The sequence below is a fragment of the Camellia sinensis genome, chromosome 6 (genome assembly GCF_055761805.1).
Source record: "Camellia sinensis isolate YWXY chromosome 6, ASM5576180v1, whole genome shotgun sequence".
Lineage (NCBI taxonomy): Eukaryota > Viridiplantae > Streptophyta > Magnoliopsida > Ericales > Theaceae > Camellia > Camellia sinensis.
In genome coordinates, this window is record NC_138966.1 from 13,130,639 (window position 1) to 13,155,883 (window position 25,245).

General features: G+C 38.8%; 1 protein-coding gene across 1 annotated transcript; it reads right to left on the minus strand.

Moving 5' to 3' along the window:
- Positions 1–1,191: 1,191 nt before the first annotated feature.
- On the minus strand, positions 1,192–17,347 carry LOC114286733 (MLO-like protein 9). Its single transcript, XM_082873326.1, has 15 exons — positions 16,922–17,347; positions 16,103–16,160; positions 15,746–15,990; positions 14,482–14,598; positions 14,216–14,270; positions 14,002–14,090; positions 12,934–13,008; positions 5,522–5,610; positions 5,370–5,419; positions 4,159–4,199; positions 3,897–4,070; positions 3,325–3,360; positions 3,173–3,240; positions 2,482–2,542; positions 1,192–1,833 (listed from the first exon to the last, which is right to left on the minus strand). Exons 1-15 carry the CDS (start codon positions 17,063–17,065, stop codon positions 1,510–1,512), a joined length of 1,626 nt encoding a protein of 541 aa, XP_082729452.1. The 5' UTR covers positions 17,066–17,347; the 3' UTR covers positions 1,192–1,509.
- Between the last annotated feature and the right edge of the window lie 7,898 nt (positions 17,348–25,245).

A 25,245-nucleotide genomic window follows, 5' to 3' on the forward strand; every position in this document is an offset into this window, starting at 1 on the left:
AAAGAAAGTTACGAAAGAATCACAAACAATGGCAAATTTCAGGTATACTTAGACATGAAAACACACTATTTAAATGACAATTAGTGGTTTCAGAGTTCAGAAATAGAATTGACTTATAAATGAAGATCACAAACAAATGGAAAAGAAAATTTGATGTCAAAGACCCAAATAATGGAGTTGAAAAGGGGAAAGGGAAAGGGAAAAAAAAAATTAATAATAATTTCCTACCATTGATGTTGCTGTGATGTGTAGGATTTTTTGAAGTCAATCAATCTGCAAGAAGAGGATCAGCAGTTATCCTTGTTTAAGAGCTTGGCAGGTCACAGACTCACAGCTAGGTAGGCCTAATATGACATTTCTCAGGCTTCAGTTTTGGCATACAAAAGAGTTAGCAAGAACAAAAGTACAATTTATGATGCAAAATAAGGAGATAGATTTTAAAGAAATGAAATTAAATCAAATCCTATTTATGATGAATAGAAAAGCAAAACATCCTGTTGATCAACCTTCAGTAGAACTAGATTGGATAGAGCAGGTGCCCACAGTGTAGCGATTGATAAGAGGAACAGATCAAAACGATACTCCATCTCTTCTATCGCTCGCTCTTAGCCTAAATGGATGCTCATTTTCTGTTTGATTTTATGCTGTACCCGTACTTTTGTGTTGACAATTTGACTACAAAGATTGAGTCAATATTTTTATGTTCTTAGGCTTGGATGAGTGATTAATTTTTATAGCTTCAGTATTGCACGTTCATTGATTGAGCTTGATGAAGCCTGTAGGGTAGTATTCATATAGTTGGCACAGCTAGTATAGATCGACAGAAGTAAAAATGGGATATCGACTAACGTAGAACACAGATTGAGCTAGGAAACTGTTCTACAATTAAGTAGGTAAGATCTACGCATTTGAATATTGGTAAGTCTTTATTTTTTTTTTCCCTTTTACTAGTGGATTGGTGCATCCATAGATTTTTTCCATGAGTTTAGAGTTTTTCCATGTAAACCCTAGTTCTCTCGTGTGGTTACTTTTTATTCCCGATAAAATTATGGTGAATAATTGATTGGAAAAACTACGAAAAATTAGAACAATATATATTGAAGATTGAGAAGCCAGTTGGTGGGATACTGAATAAATGGGAACTAGTTGCACTGACAGTGAAATTTGAATGTAAAAACTCGAGAGAAAAAATACAATGAAAAACCAACATACAGAACCTTTAATCAAATATCATGTATCATCATACAAATACAATTGAGAATTGTTGGACCAATCAGGCAATAAATGAATTGCATCCCTGTTGTTGCATCAATCTTCCAATCCTGATTGATTAGGTATATGTAACAAAACACAACATCAAAACCAGTTTCAATCTGTGTTTCCGTATAGTACAATATATACATAGACAAACATGGTAAATGTAATGAAGAGAAAATACAAGCCCAGGTGCAACCATGAGGTATTTCATTATCAACATTTTCCCCCATCCTAGTTCATTGCCACCCACAATCATGTACCACCTGTTAATAGGTCGCGGTTGCCAAGTTCAACCCCTTTATGATCCGAGGGTGCATTTTCTGCACGAACGTCCACGCTGGCAATTATGTTGGCTGATGATGTGTTTGTGTTAGGTGGTGGTGCATAGCTAGGGCGACCGAGTGTAGGAGAATGCTCTGGTGAGACACCTGGGCTCCCCGGCCCGCCACCTAAAGTCCGGGTAGCAACCGGTCCTGGCTGGCCCTCACTCTTTTTCTTCAAAGCATTCTTATGCCAGTTCCTTAGAGCCTTGGAAGTTTGATCATCAAAGATAGACCTCTTCATAGTTGATCCCATCTGAAAATTCCCAAACATAAATATGAGAAGAAAAGAAAACCTAGTGTTTTTTTAAGCTAACAAATAACATGTTTAACATGATTATAATTTTCTGTTTATGTTTGCTAAAAAAAAAATAATAATAATAATAATCAAAATCAAAAATCAAAAATCAAAACTATAAACAAAACTTATTTGATGTCTATTTTTGTTTTCAAAAAATTAACTAAATCACCAATTTTCCCAAAAGCTTAAACTAATAGGAAATAAGCCTAACAATGAATATCAAGCTATTTACCGAACATTTTTTTTTTTTGGAGAGAGGTGTACATATCTTCTCATTTCCTATGAAGAAATATGTGAGAGAAATTATATGCCCATGCCACTTTATGACTAGAGAGGAAATGTAAACAAATTTATCACATATTAGATAAACCGGTTTTTGAATGAGCATTTTGGTTATAAAATTGGCATGTACTACTCACATGCCACTTTTTTTATTCTCTTTTTATAGCAGAATGTCAATATAATGTTGAGATTGAAATAAATCAGAAGATTAGGGGACAAAATTTCACATTTTTTAGTTGAGGGAGTAAAATGAACTCATAATTGAGGGGAGTAAAGTGTAACTTGTCCTTACTATAAATATGCAGATTAAATAGCAAGTACCTGAGTGACGAGGGCATATAGTGGAAGTGTAATGTAGCTGCACAAAAACTGAACTCCTACCCTGCCCAAACAAATAGATCCATTATTTAAGCCAGGAATTTCAGTTCAATAATAGGAATTAACGCAGTCATGAATCAAACAGTTCTGTAACTTTACTTCCAAGGAAGATCATGGTATGTCAGATTACTTTCTTGGAAGAGTAACTTCTGATGACGTTGAAATATTCTTGTAAAAATAAATTAGCAATTAAAATTGCTAGAAGTTTGTTAAACTAGAGCACGTTTTCGATATGTATAATGCAAAAGTTGTAGTAGAAGTACTTCTTTCTTTTATGATTACATTCGAGGCAAAAACGTACTCTTCCAATGGGGTTGGGTGCAGGGCAGATGGTTTTAAAGTAGACCCCCTATTAATAAGACATAAAGGATCACAAACTTATTTCAACTTCAAGACTCATTTAGTAGACAGTGAGCCAATCTGCAAGCTAAGACTTTGACAAGCAGCAAGCACCTACCACTATCAAAATGAAAAGTAACTAGTGAAGCTTGAAGAAGCAAGCCTCTGTCAGAGAAAAGCATTGCGCGCTAGTCCCTTGGTTAGGATTTAGGAATCTACTACAACTTTTGCATTATACATTCACTATTTGAAGTATTTGACCCTCAAAAACTTAATATGTACACTCTTCACTTACCCAAGAGCAACTCTCATTATTATAAGACTGAAATCCTGATGAAAGCAAGATTTCAACCCGAACTCATACTGCACCAGAAAACGTTACTTCAAAAAAAACTGAAACTAATATAGAAATAATGATGAGGAAGAAAGAGGAGAGCAATTCATTACCCATATCCAGAAGAAATATGTTAACTCCAATGCATTCTGAACACAGAAGAAAGATAACCAGCTTGTTAGAAAATTTTGGAAAACAACATATACCAGACTTCAAAAAGTATTTTTATGTGATTTCTTTACTTAGGGTGCTTTGGTAATAGTTTTTTTAGTTCTTTTTTTTTTTTTTTTTTTTGACTTGACTTTTTCAGGATAAAGTTATTGCTCAAAAAGCCAATGCGTTTGGCAAATGCTAAAAAAAGCAATTTTTATGCCCCTCATCCTTTTTTTTTTTTTTTTTTGTGAGTATTTTAGCATTTTTCTTCTTTTTTTTTTTAAAGGTTTTTCTAGACTGCAGGGGATCAGCAAAGAAAAAAATTAAATACAAATTTATAAGTTTTTTTACTAAAGACAAAAAAAAAAAAAAAAAAAAGGAAAAAATGTTATTTTTTTAGCACTTGCCAAAAAGGATGAATCCTGTTAAGAAAACTTTCTCCTTCTTCTTCTTTTTTTTTTTTTTTTCAATTGTTAGCTAAATAAGTTGAATCAAACTACCAAAAAGTGGCCTTTTCTGTTAGAGTGAATACCTGAAAGAGAGTGATATGGATGAGATGGAGAATTAATTGAGGCCAGCCAAACCAAAAATGTCTATCAGAGACTTGTACAAGAGGTATGCCTTGGACAACAGCATGTCTTTCTACGATTTCAACAGCCATCTGAGTTATAATTGCTTGCAGCTTTGTTCCAACTGATAAGACCACCTTTAATCAATTCAATGGTTAGTTCTTTCCTTTCTCCAACTAAGAGCATCATAATCAATGAGAGATTATTAGAACACAAATTTCTTACAATTAGAGGCAAAAGGGACAGCCAAAATATAGATTGCCATCCTGCAAGAAATAAAAAGATTTAAATTATATCATGTAAGTTGTCCAATATGTATATCATGTAAGTTGTCTTGAATCTTTCACAAAAAAAAAAAAAAAAGTTGGTTATGCAAATAGTTTCTTAAGTAACCTATCTATTTCATTTTGGTCCCGAATCTTTCATTTGTATCAATTACATTCCTAAACTTTGCATATTAGTTCAATATGGTTCCTTCCCATAACTGCCATTAACTTTAGATGAAAAATGTTGACACCATGCCTAATGGAAATGCCAAAGTTTCCAAACACAATGTGTTGTTGCTTCTCTACCATTTTAGGGCTTAGCACAGCGAGTAGCAAGCAAAAACTGGGGTCTTGGAAAATTTTAGGGATTGACTCACCAAATTAGAAGCACAAGGGACATAAAAGTTTACCTGTCACAATATGGAATGGAAGATTTGGATGTATTATTTCGTAAATATTGTGCATATCACTTGTCCCACAATTTATTTTAGGCGAGAAATGTGATAAATTCCTCCCAATGCATTTCAAATGCCTAATATAAGGTTGATGTAAGCATGATGCAACATTTTCTCTCTAAAATTAACGGAAGTTATGAGAAGGACCACATTGAATTAATGTGTGAAGTTTAGGGACATAATTGACAGAAATTAAAGATTATGGACTAAAATGATGTAGCTAGTATACTTTAAGGACTATTTATGTAATTTATTCAAATGAAAACTAAGTCTGTTATTATTACCAAGTTGGGCTTGTCTCTAGTCTACATTGGATTGAAGGGTATTGTCCGAGGCTATAGGGGCCAACACGGCCTTAATTTGATCATCCAACCCATTCATTTTTTAAGCTTGTGTGGATAGATCATTTATGAAAAAAAGAATTAGATTGATTCGATGATCGCAACCTTATAATTTTATCATATTTGTTTTGATAAAAATGATTTTGAAAACTAGATGGTCTATTTTTTTTACAAAAAAAAAATGATAAAATCATGTCCTTACAATTATCAAATCAATCTAATTTTTTGTAAGTGATAAAAACACGAGTGTCTATAAAAATGAATGATTCGTATCGTCAAAATGGGGGCCAAAATCCAAATTTACACCAGAACAAATCCATTCTCAATAGTACCAACATGAAAAGAAAAAAAAGAAGAAGAAGAGACTAACTCACCATTAACATTGAGCAATAGAAAGATGACTGCAGAAGCCCATAATACTGGGCTGAAACCATAGTGAATATAAGCAAACACATTAATTAGCACATTGTTATAAGCCATAAAATTTTTGAACCAAAACTAATAGGAACCATACAAAAGGTAATACCTGATTCCCACAACTACCTTGAAGTCATCTTCTAGTGATCTTTTGATATATTTTTGGAAGTCAAACTTAGTTCCAGGTGCTAAATGAACCTAAAAAAGAAAAACATAATTAATCCATCAACTATAAGAATACAAACACAATATTAGACATATTTGGGAACATTTGTTTTTACTGTTTTCTATTTATATTTACAAAAATGTTGAAAATTGTAAATAAAAACTCATTTGGTATCTATTTTGATTTTTAAATTTTGTAAACCATGTACAAAATTTTCTAAATTCTTGAATGTTCAGGAAAAGAAAATCATTCTTCCCCTTCTCACCCCCCTATTAAGTCACCAATAACCAAAGAAAAAAGAAACAACCAAATTGGGAATAAACGCCAAATGTCAACGGAGAGATTAGAACCCAAGTCCTCTCTCAACCTAAGCTCTGATACCATATTAATTTCCCAAAAACTCAACAATGTGTAAGTTTTCTGAACAAAACTGTATATTAGTCTTGAAATTAAAATTTGAACAAAGAATACATACATCATTTATATAGAGTACCACTAATTCCTAACCCTACATGAATACATTACTGAGATATATAGAAGTCTAATAGACATAGGACACTTATTCCTAATCCGAGAAGAACACATATTCTCACACCCCCGCTCAAACTCAAGGTGTTTTAGCAGAAAACACTGAGAGTTTGTCAAGAAAAAACCGAAACCGAGCAGTGGTGTGAGTCTTAGTGAAGAAGTCAGCAAGTTGCAGAGCCGAAGAGACAAAAGGAAGGGAGATAAAGCCAGACTGCAGATGCTGACGGACGAAGTGACAATCAATCTCAATATGTTTTGTCCGTTCATGGAAGACTGTGTTATGAGCAATTTGAATAGCACTTCGGTTGTCACAATAGAGAGAGGTTGGGGAAGATTGAGGGACGCCCAACTCAGATAAGAGCTGACGAAGCCAGATAATTTCAGCAGTAGCATGAGCCATAGCACGATACTCAGCTTCGGCAGTAGAACGGGCAACAACAGGCTGTTTCTTGCTTTTCCAAGAAATTAGGGAATCGCCAAGAAACATACAGAAACCAGAAGTAGATTTACGATCATTAACATCACCAGCCCAATCAGCATCAGCATAAGCCACCAAGTCTAAGGAAGAAGTAGAAGAGAACAGCAATCCCTGAAAGATAGTACTGCGAAGATAACGAAGAATCCGAAGCAAAGCAGCCCAATGTGTAGAGCGAGGGGCAGAAACAAACTGACTAATTACATGGACAGCATAGGCAAGATCAGGGCGAGTAACTGTCAGATAGACTAAGCAACCCACAAGCTCGCGATACAACGTAGGATCATCTAGAGGAACCCCATCAGTAGTGTTGAGCTTTACATTAAGTTCAATGGGGGTATCAGACAGCTTAGTGTCAGTAAGTCTGGCACGATGGATAACCTCGTTAGCATACTTAGCCTGGGACAGAAAGTAACCCTTAGGAGAAGAAGCCACCTCAATGCCAAGAAAATACCGCAATGGTCCCAGATCCTTCATTTCGAAGGTGCGAAAGAGATGCTGCTTGACCTCAGAGATAGCAGAAGAGTCAGAGCCAGTGATGATCATATCATCTACATATAGTAAGAGGGCAACAAAACCAGCCGAGGTATGTCTTAGAAATAAAGCAGAGTCGGAAGCAGAAGGATGAAACCCAAGCTCGGTAACAGCAGTCTGAAAGCGATCATACCAAGCACGAGGAGACTGCTTCAGACCATATAGAGCACGCCGAAGACGACAGACTTGGCCAGAGGAATGGTGAAGACCAGAGGGAGGACGCATGTAAACCTCCTCAGTGAGAGTACCATTAAGAAAAGCATTCTTAACATCCATCTGATAAAGGGGCCAAGAACGAACAGCAGCGACAGAAATCAAAGTACGGACAGTAGTCATCTTGGCAACAGGAGCAAATGTCTCCTCATAATCAATACCATACTCCTGGGAGAAACCTTTGGCCACCAGACGAGCTTTGTAGCGCTCAAGAGAACCATCAGAATGAGTCTTGACTTTATAGACCCATTTGCAACCAACTAGATTCTTACCAACAGGTAAAGGAACCAACTCTCAAGTACTCGTTTTCTGTAGAGCAAACAACTCATCCTCCATAGCTTGAACCCAATGAGGATCCTGACAGGCCTCCTTGTAAGACTGAGGTTCTGCAAAAGAGTGAATAGCAGACAAAAAGGTACGATAGGAAGCAGAAAAACAAGTATTAGACCAACCCAACCTTTTTGGAGGATGACGCGCTCGAGGAGGATATCGGTGTGCAGCAGGATCAGAGTCGTCAGAAGCAGGAGGATCAGCAGCAGGGGTAGAGACAACTAGTAGAGGAGGAGCCTTACGACGAGAATAAACTAACAGCGGAGGAGAAGAAGAAAGAGAAGGAGAAGGCGAAGGAGGAGGCGAAGGAGGAGAAGTAGTCAGAGGTGAAGCAGAAGGAGAAGATGGAATAAGCTCAGGAGGAACTGTGGAGATGTACTCATCAGATGGGACCTCAGAAGGAAATGGATCAATATGAACCAAATCCTCTTTGGAAACTGGGGCGGTGAGAGGAGGAAGCTGAAAGTAAGATAGACGTTCAAGAAAGGCAACATGGCGGGAGACATAAAGGCGACGAGAAACAGGGTCATAACAACGATAACCTTTCTGAGTGAGACTATATCCCAAAAAAACACATAGGACAGATCGGGCACTAAGTTTAGTCCTATCTTTACGGGGTAAAAGGACAAAACACGCAGACCCAAATACACGAAGGAGGGAGTAATTAGGAGGTTGAGAAAAGAGAGCCTCATAAGGAGACCGACCCGAAAGAAGGGGGGTAGGCATACGATTGAGAAGAAAAGCAGCAGTAAGAACTGCCTCACCCCAAAACGGAGCTGGAACGGAGGCAGAGAGAAGAAGAGATCTAGCTGTCTCAAGAAGATGACGGTGTTTACGCTCAGCTCGGCCATTTTGGGCAGGTGTATCAGTACAAGAAGTTTGGTGAATGGTACCCAAGTTGGCCAAATATTCACAGAATTCAGTTTTAAAGTATTCCCCACCCAAGTCAGACCGCAACAATTTAATAGTTGATCCAAACTGTGTAGTGACCATAGACTGAAAAGTACGATATATTTGGTAGAAGTCAGACTTATGAGTCATAAGATAAACCCACGTGTAACGGGTGCAATCATCTACAAAAGACACATAATATACTGAACCCCCTTTAGTAAGAACAGGAGAGGGTCCCCAGACATCAGTATGCACAAGAGAGAAAGGAGAAACAGAAATAGACGTACTTTTATTAAAAGGTAAAGCTGACATTTTAGCAAGTTTACACCCCCGACATTCATCAATTTGACTAGGAGAAACTTTACCCAACAATCCTGACTGAGCTAACGACCGTAAGCGGTCAACAGACAAATGACCAAGACGAGAATGCCATAAGTAAAACTGACTCGACTGAGAATCTAATTGAAACGAGGAAAGTGCAGCTGGAGAGGTAGATAAGGGGAGATGCAAGCTTTCAACCACATAGAGATCTCCAATTCTACGACCGATCCCAATCTGCTTCTTGGACACCCGATCCTGCACACAACAGACAGAAGAGGAAAAGATAACATCAAAACCAGACGCATCAAGTTGACTGATAGATAACAAACTGACAGATAACTGAGGAACATAAAAGACAGAAGGAATAGTAACAGCAGACATGGCAGAGGGTAAGACAGACCCAACAGATAAAACAGACATACCAGATCCATTAGCAGTATTAATAGTAATAGGAACGGGTGGGGGAATACAATTTTGAAGTAAGGCAAGGTGAGGAGTCATATGATGTGAGGCACCAGAATCAAAAATCCAAACAGAAGAAGGGATACCTGAAGAGGACCCAAGCAAACCTGAATGAAGAGAGGTAAGAGCGGAGGCAGATGGGGATGACTGAGAGGTGGACAAGATATGCTGAAGTTGTGCAACCTGAGCACTCAGGGAAGCCAAGTCAGGATCGGGAGCCGGAGTAGATGCAGTGTAAGCAGCAGGAGGTCGGAAAGTACTCGAAGTAGTACCGCGGAACTGTGTCTGAGAAGACGGAGCAGGCTGACGTCCCTTTTTAGGACAATTGTTCTTCCAATGACCCCTCTGATGGCAGAAAGCACACTCATCTAGCCCTAATGGTCCTCTCTTGGGTTTTGCAGTGGCCTGAAGTTGATGAGAAGGAGGGGTCGATAACAAGGGCGGCTTGGTAGGAGCCAAGAATACAGAAGGAGGCAAAGTCTGACTGGCCGTCTTAAGACGAGTTTCCTCGGAGAGGAGTTCACGAACAATAGCATCCACAGAGGGAAGAGGAGATCGGTGAAGGATGCCACCTCGAATAGCCTCATAATGAGGGGAGAGAGCTGTTAAGAACTGGACTAAACGACCCTGTTCCCGAAACTCAATATAAGCGTCTAGTATCTTGAGACTAGGTGGTTCCATAAGAGCCAACTGATCCCAGAGACCTGTCATCTCAATATAAAAGTCCTGAATAGTTTGATCCCGCTGACGAGCACCCTGAATAGTTGTTTCCAACTCATACCGCTTGGCAAAATTGGACTGCTGTTAAACACCGAGTAAATAATCCCATACTTCCTTGGCAGTACTGTACTTGGAAAACATCATTCCAATACGGTCATCCACAGAGTTATGAAACCAGGTAAGAACTTGGGCATTATCACAATCCCAAGTGTCACAGGAAGACAGATACCCTTCTACTTTTGGGTCCGATGGACGAGGAGCAGAACCAGAAACATAGCCCCATTTTTTTTGACCAAGAAGAAAATTCTTCATAACACTGGCCCAATAGGCATAATTGCCACCATTGAGTTTACATTTAATAGCTTGAATTTTAGGGTCCATTATTGTAATAAACTAAAGACAAATGGGTCAAAGAGGAATAAGGGTTTTAATACTGTCGATAACAAATCACGGAGACAGAGATAGAGAGATGAGAACCAAGGTTGAGAGAGAGAGTCGCAATGATGAACCGGCAATGATGAACCGAGATGAAGCCACAAAGAGAGAGAGAACCAAAGTCAGAAAATCGCGAGAGGGAGTTGCGATGATGAACCGAGATGAAGCCGACGAGGACTGAGAGAGATACGATGATGCAAGGGCGATAATTGATCGTGATTTACAGCCGATGGGTTGCGACTGAACAGAGAGGCTACGGCTGTTAGGGTTTCGACTCTGCAAGAAGGCACGGAAGAGGCAGAAACAGACAACCAGCAGGTTGTGACGATGGGTCTTGAACTGAACCCAGATGGATCGCGATGGACAGACGAATCACGATGGTTGGGTTGATTTTGAACCAGACGAAAACGAACAGAGATGGTTGCTAGGGTTTCGAATCCTTCAGATTAGGGTTTCGAACCAAGCTCTGATACCATGTAAGTTTTCTGAACAAAACTGTATATTAGTCTTGAAATTAAAATTTGAACAAAGAATACATACATCATTTATATAGAGTACCACTAATTCCTAACCCTACATGAATACATTACTGAGATATATAGAAGTCTAATAGACATAGGACACTTATTCCTAATCCGAGAAGAACACATATTCTCACACAATGTATATCAAGTTATTCAACACACCCACCCCTAATCAACACCATTAGCTACCATATCCGACCAACTGTCGCCGATGACCTCTTCCAACAGCCATCATCAATGATATGCTCTGACAATCACCCCCAGCCACCATCTCCCACTAGCGACAACCACATATAGGCAATAGCCACCTCTTGTGAAAACCACATTTGACTACCACCTTCGGCCACTAGCCACCATCTTTGACCTTTAGCCACTACCTCTTGCAGCCAGCAAAAACCTCCAGCCACCACCAACTACCTCCGACCAAGGTCTGGCAACAACATCCAATCACCACATCTGGCACCCGACAATCACCTCCAGCCACCATCTTCAACCGTCAATAATCGCCTTTCAGCCACCACCTCCCGCCGGACATCCCTTTCACTTATTTTCAAAACAATTTTTAAAAATACACGAGGTACCAAACATCTTTTTGTTTTGTTTTTATCAAAAATAAACATAAACATGTTCAATATATTTTGTAAACAGAAAACAGTAACCTGCACTACAAGAAAAAGCAGTTTTGGCGACTAAATTTTTAGTCGCCAAAAGTCCGTTTTTAGTCTCCGAAAGTCGAGTTTTTACTTTCAGCGACTAATTTTTTTAGTCGCCCATTTTGTCGCGTATATATGGTCGCCGGAGGTATTGGCGACTAAAATTTTTTTAGTCGGCAAAAAATAGCTCTTTAGCGACCAACTTTTTAGTCGCCAATAGTGATTTACACTTTTTAAAATCACACATTTGGCGACTAATCTTTTAGTCGCCAATAGTCCATAAATCGCCGACTAAACGGTTTAGTCGCCCAAAATAAACACTTTTGGCGACTAAAATTTTCATCGCCAAAGGTCCTTCCGTGAAAAAAAAAAAAAAACAATTTCTTTGCTTTTTCTGAGATTCGAACCGCCAACCTCTCCCACATTCGAACCGCCAATACCTTTAGCAACACACTCCCTCCACTATGCCACTTCAACATCACATGAATATATATGCAATATATATTATTTATATAGTATATTGACTGGTATTAATACAAAACTATATATATAAATATAATTATTTTTATTCAATATAATCTATGTAAAAAATAAATTATTTATTAAAAAAAATTTAGGCCACTTTTGGCGACTAAATCCATTATTTAGTCTCCAATTCTATTATTTTGGCCTACTAATTAATTTTTTGTCACTAAAAAAAATAAGTTCAAATTAAAAATAAGCAGTTTTGGCGACTAAATCGTTTTTTAGTCGCCAAAAACGTCCCCTTTTGGCTACTAAACTGAATTTTAGTCGCCAATTGACTGTTTTTAGCTACTAATTTTTTTTTGTAGCCAAAAAGCTTCATTTTCAGCGATCAATCTGTTTTTAGTTGGCAAAACACCTATAATCGGCGACGAAAATGTTTTTTAGTTGCCAAAACCATCACTTTTGGCTACTAAATTATTTTAGTCGCCAAAAACCGTCACTTTTGGCTACTAAACAACCTTTAGTCGCTAAAACCTCTACATTCGGCGACTAAACTGCCTTTTAGTCGCTAAAGCCCCTGTATTCGGCGACTAAGCTCTTTTAGTCTGCAAAAGTGTTCAATTTTGGCGACTAATTCCATTTTAGTCGCCAATTCTACTACTTTCAGCGACGAAAAATGAAGTTATAGTCGCCAAAAACGCTTTTTCTTGTAGTACTGTAAACATTTCCAAATGGCACCTCAACTTCTTACATTAAATTCTTATCCCAAAGAGAAGAATTATTGCACTTAAAAAGACTCACAGAGATGAACCCATGGCGCATTGTCAGGTAGTCAGCTCTATTAACAGACCTGAATAATTGCCGAAAGAAGCATACCTGAAATGGTTAAATTAATTCAATTTCAAACCAAAGGTTATATAAAGAGAACCAAGTGAGCTGAATCAAGAACTTTAGCGACTTACAGCAATGTTATAAAAACCATACCAATCACCAAATTAGCAAAGATGTTTAGGTTCTTTTGCTTTATTGCTTTCTCTTTCTTTATTTTCCTTTTTCTTTTTCTTTTTTTTTTTTTTTTTTTTTGAGGGGTGGACTCGTAAAACGGGATAAATCAGATATTATTTTTAGTTATATTATATAAACAGTATTAAAGCTATGACTTTAAAAATAAAAATAAAAAATCCAAACAAAAGAGTTGTTACATAAGTAATAAAACTTGTGTCAACAATTTTATTGAATTCAGCATGTTTCACTAATGTTGAATTTAAAGCACTTGATGGAGCTCCATTGTTTATCTAGACACGCATTTTTCTAAAATATTAGAATTAATATTTTTGTGTACGTAAGATAAAATTTAAGGGAGAGAATTGCAAATCAATGAAAAATAGACAATATAATTACAAAAACATGGAGATACAAGTGGGGTTTGTGCTTTGGTGGAAAAAGAAAGCTTGCATCAGAGCACAAACCCCACTTACACCTCTATTTTTTTGTAATTATTTTTCTTGAAACTTCCCATTGATTTGCAATTTTCCTGAGAAATTCAATTAACTAATACAGCTTTCTTGTGCAGCTTTACAAGGTCATCTGAAATATTCACCTTTATCCTAGACCATTAGCAACAGCTATTGATGGTTGGATGTATTGAGTATAAAGAAAATAGCTTCCCACTGAAAGTTTAAAATATAGAGCTGCTAACTCGAAGTTGTTATTGTAGTTATTCATATATTTGGATACTTGTTGTGAGGCTTCTTTAAGCTAAAATGTCACAATGCTAATTTGCTATCAATTTTATCGCACCAAATTCAGTATGCTAAAAGAAATAACAAAAATAAAAAGTTAATCAGAAGCAACTTGAATCTTCCTTACAAAATAAAAGAAGAATGGTGATTTGACCCAGAAACTCGTGTGCTCTTTAACAAAAGACGTCTCATGGGTAAGCCTGAATCTATTAGGATCTGCATGACAGGACAGAGAGTTCAGCAATGAAGATACTAGGAGAATATGGAAAATTCAATGGGGGATTCGAGTAAAAAATAATTTGGAAGATAAATAAAACATATTGGATTGTTTGATGATTTACCATTGAATTCATCATTGGTTTCAGTTTCATGTTCCCATTCCTTCCACCCACGTATCTGCATGTAAAAAAACCTTGGAATAAAGTATAAAGTATAGATCACACCGTGCACAAATTGAATATCAAGATAGAAGGCTGTGAAAATGGGCTAAAAATATAATATAATCTGTCCCAAGGTAACTCTTAAGCCCCTCGGCTAATCCATATAATGAAAGAACTTTCAAGTAATAAAACAGAAAAACTAAAAGCAATCAATTATATACACGCACCTTCAATCTCCCAAGTGTCATTGTTATGGCACTGTATATAACATGAAAGACGGCCAAAAAGAATATGAAGATGTGCAACTGATGTAACCCATGGATAGATATAAGTGGCACGTACCCCTATTGATAGGAATTGTATTAGTATTTCTTGAATAAGTATTCGTCGTGCTTCAAATCAAATAGGGAGCACAGTATAGAAATCAACTATGTCAATTGAAGGCTTCACATATAATTTGAGAATATGATTCAGAAGAATGCCAAAAGCATGAATTTTGAAAATTAAACAAAATCAAGCAAACAAACAAAACAAATTCGTTTTTAAATAATAATAAAAAAATGCCTGAGAAATGAAAACCTTGATGGACTCAAGCATATTATCAGCATATCAGGCATGCAACAAAAATCATTTCTGGATTTTGGAGGTATTACTACCACAAACAGCACCAATACAACTATATGCAAACAAACACCTTAATAAAAAAAATTCGAGTGATGATTCGTGAATTTAAGCTAGAATCAGCAGATCTGTGAATTCATCCTATGTTCATTAAGCTGATTCAAGCTAAAAATTGATTGTTTGAAAACTCATCTGAACTATCCATAGTCTGTGAATGGGATTTATAGATGATTTTCCTACAGAAAATGGTAGTGTTGAGATGTTCCGCAAGGGTCTCCCCCTCCCCAATTGAGTAAAAGGGAACAAATTTGGCTGAGGATGTGGGAGATGAAGGAAAGAGGAGAAAAGAAAATGGAACATACAATGGTAGATCTGCAATTAAACCCTCTTTATTTGGCTGAGGATGTGGGAGATGAAGGAAAGAGGAGAAAAGAAAATGGAATATACAACGGTGGATCTACAATTAAACCCTCTTTATGTTGCGGAACAAACCACACACACAAACGATAGCAAAATAAACAATCACAAACAAAGAAACACGACACAGAGATTCACGTGGTTCAATAAGATTGCCTACGTCCACAGCTCACACCAGTTCCACTATAATGAAATAAGAAAAAGGTACAACATGGATGCTGTGAAGGCAGCAATATATATGTCAGGCTTTACATCAAGAAAGTACTGGAATACCCTTAGTACAATTTGCTTGTATCCGTGTCCACTTTAATTCTCCATTTTTATGAAATGAGAGCATGGCTAGTTCAGCTTTTTCCCATGCATAAGTTATAACTAAACATATAAACCTTTTATTGCACCAAAACAAGCAGAACAAAATTTAGATTTAAATCACCTACAGAACAAGACACTTACTTTCTTGCACCCTTTAGCAGGTTCACCACCAGCTAAAATTCTATGGTCATTCCATAGAAGCCTCCTATGGTGGTCTGGCTCCTCCTTAGGGGCAGGTTCATGCTCTGGTTCAAGATGGTGGCCACCATGATGTTTTATGGGACATGGCAACATTGTATCTGCAAGCTTCGTGGGTATACAGACGTTGGCAATGTAGATTTGCCCAAATGTCAAGAGTAGGGAAATGAATCCTAGAACCATAAGCTCTGCAAAATTTAATCAAAAATGCAAAATTTAATCAAAAACAAAAAAACAAGGGTTGCTAAGAACTGGAGAAACACTTGAAAATTTCAATTGCATAAGTGTTTTTGTACTTACCGCCTTTAATCTTCTCAAGAGCTTCCAGCATAGGTTCCTTTCGTCTTTTCCTAAACCACTGAAACAAAACAGTGTTTCTTATAACAATAAGACCCATGAAGAAACTAAAGGTGGCGATGAAACAGAAAATAAATAAATAATCCACCAAAACAAAATTTGTTTTTATAGTTTTGGTTTCTTATGGATATCATTTTCAAGAGAAGAAACAGTAAAATAGGTAAAAGAGAAGGCAAACAGAATGAAAACAATTTTTACCCAAGTCCTTGATAATCTATAAAATAAAAAGATAAAAAATACAAGTTTTTTATTTTTTATTTTATTGTTTTCATTGTTTCTTATGGATATCATTTTGGAAAGAAGAAACAGTAAAATAGGGAAAAGAGAAAGCAAACGGAACGAAGGCAGTTTTTACCCAAGTCTTAGGTTTGTAATCTATAAAGAAAATTTTTAAATTTTAAAAATTAAAAAAAGAATAATTCAAACAAATAAAAAATAACAAAAAATGGTATTCTCAAGAAATGTCTTCTGCTACTTTCTTTCTTTCTGCACCCCTTATTTCTTGTTTTGTTTTTGTTTAGGTTCAATTTCAACAGCCCCAAAACAGAAAAAAGACAACCAGAACCCCACAAACTTTATCTAACCAAAATAATTGTGATGCATCCAACATAAATATTTATATATATATATATATATATTGACTCCTAAGATTGAAGAGACCAATTTGCATAATATACCAAAAAGTGAAAGAGAAAAAGAAAAAAAAACCCTCCAATTAAAATTGCATGGGTGATGGAATAACAACATTATTAACACAATTACCTCTCCGACTCCGTGAAGAAGCTTCTCTAATAATATAGAGATAACAACGATAACTGCGCAAACCAAAGCTACTGCCCACGTTGGTGTCTGATCAAGCTCCCTCCCAGCAGAACTTTCATCTCCTCCTCCTCCTCCTGCTGCCATTTTCCGTTGCTCAATTCACACAAATCCACGAACCACGTCAAGGTTCAGAGAAAGAGGAAAAAAAAAAAAAAAAAATCCAAGAAGAAAAAATAAAAAATAAAAAATAAATAAATATTCCAAGTTGAAAATTCTTTGGGAAAATTCACATTTGTGACGAATCTCCCAACCAGAGAGGGTAACAATGGAGAAATTCAAAGTGGTTTAGGGTATGGGTATGGTAGTGGCTCATGATGCAAAGGACCGTTGTGTTAGCCTCATGGTTTTGGCTTTGACGATGAAGGCGGTTCCATGTTTTGTTTTGTCTGTCTCGTAACGGAATCGAACCGGGATTGTACGGACTTAAGGGTATGGCAGTTAGGTATATGTATATTGCACGAATTGCCCATCATTTTGGCGTGTATTTTCCAAGTTGCCCCTCAAACAAACGTGTTAACCAGAGCATTAGTAGGGATTAAGTTGGGTGCGGTCCAAACATGGCCACAATGGAAGTTGTGTCTTCTTTTTTTTTTAACAGATAGAAACATATGCGGGCAAATTACTTGGAAGTTCTTTTTAAAATAAGCGAAACTTATTTAGTTCACTACGTTTTTTTTCTTTTTTTTTTTTATACTCTTAAAAGTTCATTATGTATTTTTTTTTTTTTTTCACTGTACAATCGTTCTTCTTTGCCTTTTTCTTTTCCTGATTTTTGGCAACCACCATTGTTTGGGATTCATCGCCAATCACCGACCACTGACTCCTTACTTACCCTCACTGATAGCGAAACGAGTTTTCGGCAAAAAAGATGACTAAATCTACTCAAATCTAATATAGATCTACTCAGATCTACAACAGATTTAAGTAGATTTACATCAGATCTGACAAAAATTTATATAAAAAAAAAAGTTGTATGAGTACAATCTTCTTTCTATATCTATTTCTCTCCTTCAATCTCTTAATTTTTCTACTTTTTTTCTACTACACATTTCTATTTTCTTGTTTTGATGGAGAAAATTTTCAAATTCCGAACAAGTTGTTTTCAAGTTTTAGTTACAGGCGGTGAAAACTATAAAATTTTACAGTTTCATTTTTTTTTTGTGCTGAAATGAATCATGATTTAAAATTGTAAAATTTTGCAGTTTCATAACATTCTTTATAACTATAAAATTTTGCAGTTTCATAATATGTTTTTCAGTTTGAGTAACAAGGATAAATGCTTAATAGAATAATATTTTGAAATTCTAATATTTTACTGTTTCAAAACTTGTTTTTCATTTTGATCAATATTGGTAATATTTTGTTTATACTCTACAAAAAACTGAAAAATAGTATATGTTTTTTCCCATTATTGTTGTTTGTTGTTGTTAAGATTTTTTTTTTCCTTTCAGTTTATCAATATTTATCACATTTTGTTACGTTTTTTCATTCTAATTTCTCAATTTCTTTTTTTTTGGCAATATTCTGGATATTCTTGTGAGTCTCTGATTATATTTTTGACATTGAACGAACATTCTAGACATTCTGACAACTTCCAATGACATTCAGAATACTCCGGCGAACTTCTAGTGATACTTCGACGAATTTTTGTTGATGTTGAACATTTCGATAAGTCTCTAGTGATTGTTTGATGGAAGTCTGGCAGTGATGGAATGTAGCAGAGTTTTTAAATTTATTAAAAATAAATAAAATTGATAACAATTAAAAATATGTAGAATTAATAGGTGCAAGTGTTTTGTTTTGGAATTAAATGAGTTTTAAATTTTGTATATAAGAGTTACTGGTTAGTGCTCCAAAATATACAGACCCTGGTTTACAAATTAATCAGCTAAAAGCAGAAAAATTAAATAAAAGTAGAAAAAACACACACTCATGCCTATTATTAATATATGAATCCAAAGAGTGTAGTGTAGAGGTGTAATTTGGCCCGGCCTGCCCATGTTGGGCCTCGTAGGCTCCTGCCAAAACTCTGGCCGGCCCGACCTACGGGCCAGAAAATTGGGCGTAGGCCCAGGCTAGAGGGTATTCGGGCCTTGGGTTGGCTGACAGGTCGGGCCTTGGATGGGGCCAATGGGCTTGGGCTTGGGTTTGGGTATGGCTTGAACATTTTTTTATATTTTTTTCACTAAATTTTTATTTTTTTCACTAAAAATAACACTGGGCCTCGGGTGAGCCAGGCTTTAAGTTGGTCTTGAGTGGGGCCAATGGACCGAGCCACGGGCTAGCCCAGGTAGGTCGGGCTTCAAAATGATGGTCCAGGACTAGGGTCCGGGGCTAGGCTCGGGTCCGAGCCTAATTAGGTCGGACCCACCCAGGGTCGCGGGCGGGTTTTAGGCCGTCCACGAGCCGTGGGTCATTTTTACACTCCTAGTGTAGTGCAAGACGCAACAAGATTTGTGTCCCTATGAAGTATGGACATGGATACATCATACATCCGGATAGAATGATATGATAAAATGTAAAATAAAATAAAAAAGTAAATTATATTGATAGTTCTTATATTTTGTCTCGTATGTTATTTTGATTCCTACACTTTCAATTAACTCAATTTTGATTCTTAATCTTAAATTTTGTATCAATTTGGTCCAATTGATAATGTCATTAGTATTTTTAACAAAAAAATGATCATTGAATTGGTTAAGATTAACTTACTAAGTAAAGCAAATTTATAATTTTGCCTATAAAATATGACATATGTCATTTATATGCATAATGTTTGTTAAAAGAATACTAATAATTGTAAGCAATTAGACTGAATTGATACAAAATTATAAATTTAGAGTCAAAATCAAGCCAATTGAAATTACAATGACCAAAATGATACAAAAACTAAAATACAAAGACTATCAATATAATTTACCCATAAAAATAGAATACTTGTACAGTGAGGGATGTTAAAAAAAAATTATAGCTTTTAATAGTTATGTTACAGCACTGGTTGGTGGCCCGAAAATATGTAACTCGAATGGCTCGAAACACCCAAAACGACGTCGTTTTGCCATTTTCGAGTCATTCAAGCCACATATTTTTGGTCCACCAAACATTTTTCTTTATGTTATACATGAACTCAAATAATAATGAAGTACTATTATTTAAGAATTAAATATTAGTTTAATATAATTTAATAAAATTAGAAGAGAAATAATAGAGTAATATTTTAATCTCGTTATTTATTTTTTTTGACAAGCAATAAAAAATATTAAAAAATTTGTCTATTATTTATTCTAACAATTATATTTTAATATACAAAAATTGTACAATAATTTGAAAAGAAAATTGATGATAAATTCAATCTGAATAGTGTCTAAGGTGTTAGGTCCTATAGATAAAATTTGTCGGTCAAAAGTACATACTTTGTGAAATATTATGATAAGAAGTATATTTTGTTGTTTTGAAAGACATTTTTCTACTTTTGCCATTTTTTTAACATATATGTTCAAATCTTTTCTTAATTCAATTTTGATTCCTACACTTTCAATTAACTCAATTTTGACTCTTAATCTTAGATTTTGTATCAATGTGGTCCAATTGATAATGTTATTAGTGACATGGGTAGGCCTATAAAGGCTACAGCCCACTATGAACAACCAAGCCCCACCACTTAGGGCCCAATACATAATCCAATTAATAAAGCCCAACGTTGCTAAAACCCCACATAGCAATAAGAACCAATGACATCAAGACACGTGGCGAGAGAAGGACAAGCCACATCAACAGACAAAGATCTGCAAAGTTATTGCCACGGCACATCGCCATTAATGAGGCCCCTTACAGCATTTATTGCGATAACCCCTCACCGTTGGGACAGCACGCTCTCACCCTGAACAAGGTAAGCTACAGCATAGACTTTCGGCCAAGGTGACAGGTCGGAAGGGACAACGAAATGATTACCAGAGGATATAAGCAGACGTTGAAGACAAGAAGAAGGTTAAGCTTTTCTATCTCTAGTCTATCTCTACAATCCACTTCTCTTTCTAACTTGCTCGTCGGAGGGTTCGCTGAGGGACTCCCCGTTCCCCGTTGAACTCTTGTGCAAGTTCCCCCGTGGGCTTGGTCATTCGGACATAGGCTTGAGGAGCGTGGATCAGTCCGACCCGTTCCATCATCATGAATTGTATCATCAGTTGGCGCCGTCTGTGGGAACGCTTTGCTCCGCGCGCCAGTTGTGCTCATTGTCACCGGAAACTCTGTCCCAATAACCCTTTCTTGCTACCCATCAAAGTGTATGGTCACGACTAGATCCGTGGCTTCTCACCATAACGTTGCCGACCACCAAGCCGACGCCCCCAATCCAAACAACCCACCACAGTATTTCATCGAGCTTACCAACAGCATTAACCGCATGGCCGAGCAAAACCAAGCCCTGATAAATGCTCTACCCCAAAGAAACCTTCCTATGCCTCCTCTACCACCTCCAACTATTCCCCTCAACCAAGAACGAGCCCCGAGCCATACTATCCTGCAGCTTAATCCACCCAACTTGGAAGGCTTACAACCTCCTCCCCTAAATATAAATCCACCACCCCGACCCCCACATCCATCAGTCTCGGCACCAACCCCTGAAGGAGAGGCCAGTAGCGTCCAGCCCCCGCTGCCCTCAGGTGGTGACAACATTCCTCTCTGGGACGCAGAACTCCGAGCCATGAAGCTCCAACTCTAAGGGGTCATGCAGAACATCCAGCATAGATCGTCTACAACAGCCAACTCGCCATTTATTGCCTCCATCCGGGATAAACCTTTACCCCCCAAGTTCAAAATGCCCACCATCGACTCTTTTGACGGTACGACGAACCCAGTCGACCACTTGGAGACCTACAGGACCCTCATGATCCTCCATGCTTTCCCTGACGAAATCATGTGCCGGGCTTTCCCCGTGACACTCAAGGGGTCAGCTCGACTTTGGTTTAGTCAACTGCCAGCAGACTCTGTCTCCACTTTCCAACACCTCAGTGACTCTTTCCTCAGCCATTTCATTAGAGCCCAGTGCCAGCGGCGTTCGGCAACCCAACTCCTCAACATCCATCAGACCGAAGGGGAGTCGCTACGCAGCTTCGTTACCCGCTTCAACACCGAAGCCCTGCAAGTAGCGGAAAATGATGACAAGGTCATCCTTACGGTTTTCATGGCTGGTCTGCGATCGTCTGACTTCCTTTTCTCTCTCTCTAAAAATCCCCCGACCTCCATGGCAGCCCTACTCTCCAAAGCCCAAAAATACATGAATGCTGAAGATTCTCTAACCGCCCGGCAAGATCCTATAACCAAAAATTCGACCCCCAAAGAAAAGAGAAAAGATTCAAAAACCAGAAATACCCAGTACAATAACCAAACATCTCAGTACACTGACCAATCCCCCAGAACCGACCGGCCGACCCCAGCTCGACTGCCCGGCCGGTTTGAGCGGTACACCTCTTTAACCTCCCCCATGGAACAAGTCCTCCATCAGATACAGCGGGACTACCCCCTAAATTGGCCCCAACCATCACGGACTCCTTCCAATCGGAAAGACCAGTCCAAATATTGCTGTTTTCACCAGGATCACGGCCATAATACCGAGGAGTGTGTTAACCTCAAAGATCAGGTCGAGGGCCTGATTCATCAAGGATGCCTCAGCCGATTCACAGATACTCGCCCTCAACAGAGGCAGCGGACTGAACCCATCAGAAACAACCGCCGGGGCACCCCTCCCCGACAGCCAGCACAGCCTAACCAAGGTTATGATCGCCCTCCATAGAAACCTTGGGCACAAGGTAACCCCGCCCCACCTGTTGGGGAAATCAGAGTCATCTCCGGCGGGCTTGCTTATGGAGGACCATCCCGGTCGGCTCAGCGGGCAGAACTCTGGAAAATAAGGCAGGGCTCAAACAAAGAAGTTTCCACGTTGGACCTACCCTCCAAACACCCCAAGCAGTGGACCGAGCCTATCACCTTTACGGACACCGACTGCACAGGCATCCGTTATCCTCATGACGACCCTCTCGTCATTTCCGCCCTCCTCTCCAATTACAAGGTCAGACGGGTTCTCGTCGACAACGACAGTTCTTCAGACATCATCTTCCTCAATTGCTTCCGCTAGCTCAAGATTGGGGAAGAAAGTCTGTCTCCCCTCCAAACCCCTTTGGTCGGTTTCACTAGAGACCGAGTGACCTCCATCGACTCCATCGATCTTCCTATCACAATTGGCGAGTACCCGCGGCAGACTACAAAGTTGCTCACCTTCCTCGTTGTTGACTGCCCCTCTGCCTACAACATCATCCTTGGCCGCACTGCCCTAAATGCTTTCCAAGCTATCACATCCACTTACCACCTTGCCATCAAGTTCCCCACCGATCTTGGGGTCGGAATAGTAAGGGGAGAGCAGACTGTGGCCAGAGAATGTTATGTCGCCTCACTTAAAGAAGTCAAGCTGAAGGAGGCTATGATCATTGAAAGACTCGATGTCAGAGATGAAGACGAGCTGGTCAGAGGGGAACCAGTGAAGAAGCTCGTCAAAGTCCTTGTCGACCCTACCAACTCGGCCAAAACTACCAAGATCGGCAGCCAACTATCCCCCCTAGCCAAGGCCGACCTCACTCCCCTCCTGGTTGAACACAACGACGTGTTTGCCTGGACTCACTCTGATGTGCCGGGTATTGATCCTTCCTTCATCAGCAACCGTCTCAGTGTTGAGCCCTATTTCCGACCTATTCGCCAGAAGCAGCGCATTTTTCACCCGGAGCGTAATAACCTTATTGCTTCTGAAGTAGACAAACTCCTTGAGGCACAGTTCATCACTAATGTGGACTGCCCCAGATGGCTGTCGAATGTGGTTCTGGTTCGTAAAAACAATGGTAAATGGCGACTCTGTATCGACTACTTCGACCTCAACCGAGCTTGCCCCAAGGACAGCTACCCTCTCCCTCATATAGATCTGCTGGTCGACGCCACGGTCGGTCATCAAATGCTCAGTTTCATGGATGCCTTCTCTAGATACAACCAAATCTTGATGCACCCATCTGATCAAGAGCACAACTCCTTCATCACCGACCGAGGCACCTACCATTACCGTGTGATGCCATTTGGGTTGAAGAATGCTGGGGCCACTTACCAACGGTTGGTCAATGGCGTTTTCCATCATCAGATAGGCCAGAACATGGAAGTATATGTCGATGACATGCTGGTCAAGAGCAAGCTCTCCACTGATCACCTGGCTGACCTGCGAGAAACCTTCGCCACCCTACGAAAGTACCAGATAAAGCTCAATCCGGAAAAATGTGCCTTCGGTGTAGGATCTGGGAAGTTCTTGGGATTCATGGTCAGTCAGCGGGCCATCGAGGCTAACCCCGAAAAAATCAAGGCCTTAATCGAAATGCAGTCACCTCGAACGGTCAAGGAGGTTAAGAGGCTTACTAGCCGAGTGGCCGCCCTTAACCACTTCATTTCCCGAGCAACGGATAACTGCCTCCCCTTCTTCAAAGTCCTTCAGCAAACTTTTGAATGGACGGCAGAATCTGACCTGCGAGAAACCTTCGCCACCCTACGAAAGTACCAGATAAAGCTCAATCCGGAAAAATGTGCCTTCGGTGTAGGATCTGGGAAGTTCTTGGGATTCATGGTCAGTCAGCGGGCCATCGAGGCTAACCCCGAAAAAATCAAGGCCTTAATCGAAATGCAGTCACCTCGAACGGTCAAGGAGGTTAAGAGGCTTACTGGCCGAGTGGCCGCCCTTAACCACTTCATTTCCCGAGCAACGGATAACTGCCTCCCCTTCTTCAAAGTCCTTCAGCAAACTTTTGAATGGACGGCAGAATCTGAAGAGGCCTTTCAACAGTTGAAACAGTGCATGGCTAACCCCCCTTACTTTCTCAAGCCATCACGGGCGAACCCCTCTTCCTCTATCTAGTCGTGTCACACACCACAGTCAGTGCAGCACTCGTCAGGCAAAACAGCTCTGTCTAGTGACCAGTCTACTACATCAGTCGGGCTCTTCAGGAGGCGGAACAGAACTGCCCATTGTTAGAAAAAATGTCCTTGGCCTTGGTCACCGCCTCTAGACGACTCCGCCTTTACTTCCAAGCCCATTCCATAGTGGTCCTCACTGACCAACCGTTGAAGAAGATAATGCAACAACCAGAGCTTTCCGGCAGGCTTATGCAATGGTTGGTCGAACTCAGTTAGTTTGATATCTCCTACCGGCCTCGGACAGCAATTAAGGGACAGGCTGTTGC

Bases quoted from the DNA above. Each gene is read 5' to 3' on its own strand.
- LOC114286733 (XM_082873326.1), bottom strand. From the start codon at position 17,065: ATGGCAGCAGGAGGAGGAGGAGGAGATGAAAGTTCTGCTGGGAGGGAG. The intron at 16,161-16,921 runs GTAATTGTGTTA...GTTTTGTTTCAG, and splicing joins TTCTTCACGGAGTCGGAGAG to TGGTTTAGGAAAAGACGAAA. The intron at 4,200-5,369 runs GTGAGTTAGTCT...TATTTCTTGCAG, and splicing joins TCTATTGCTCAATGTTAATG to GATGGCAATCTATATTTTGG.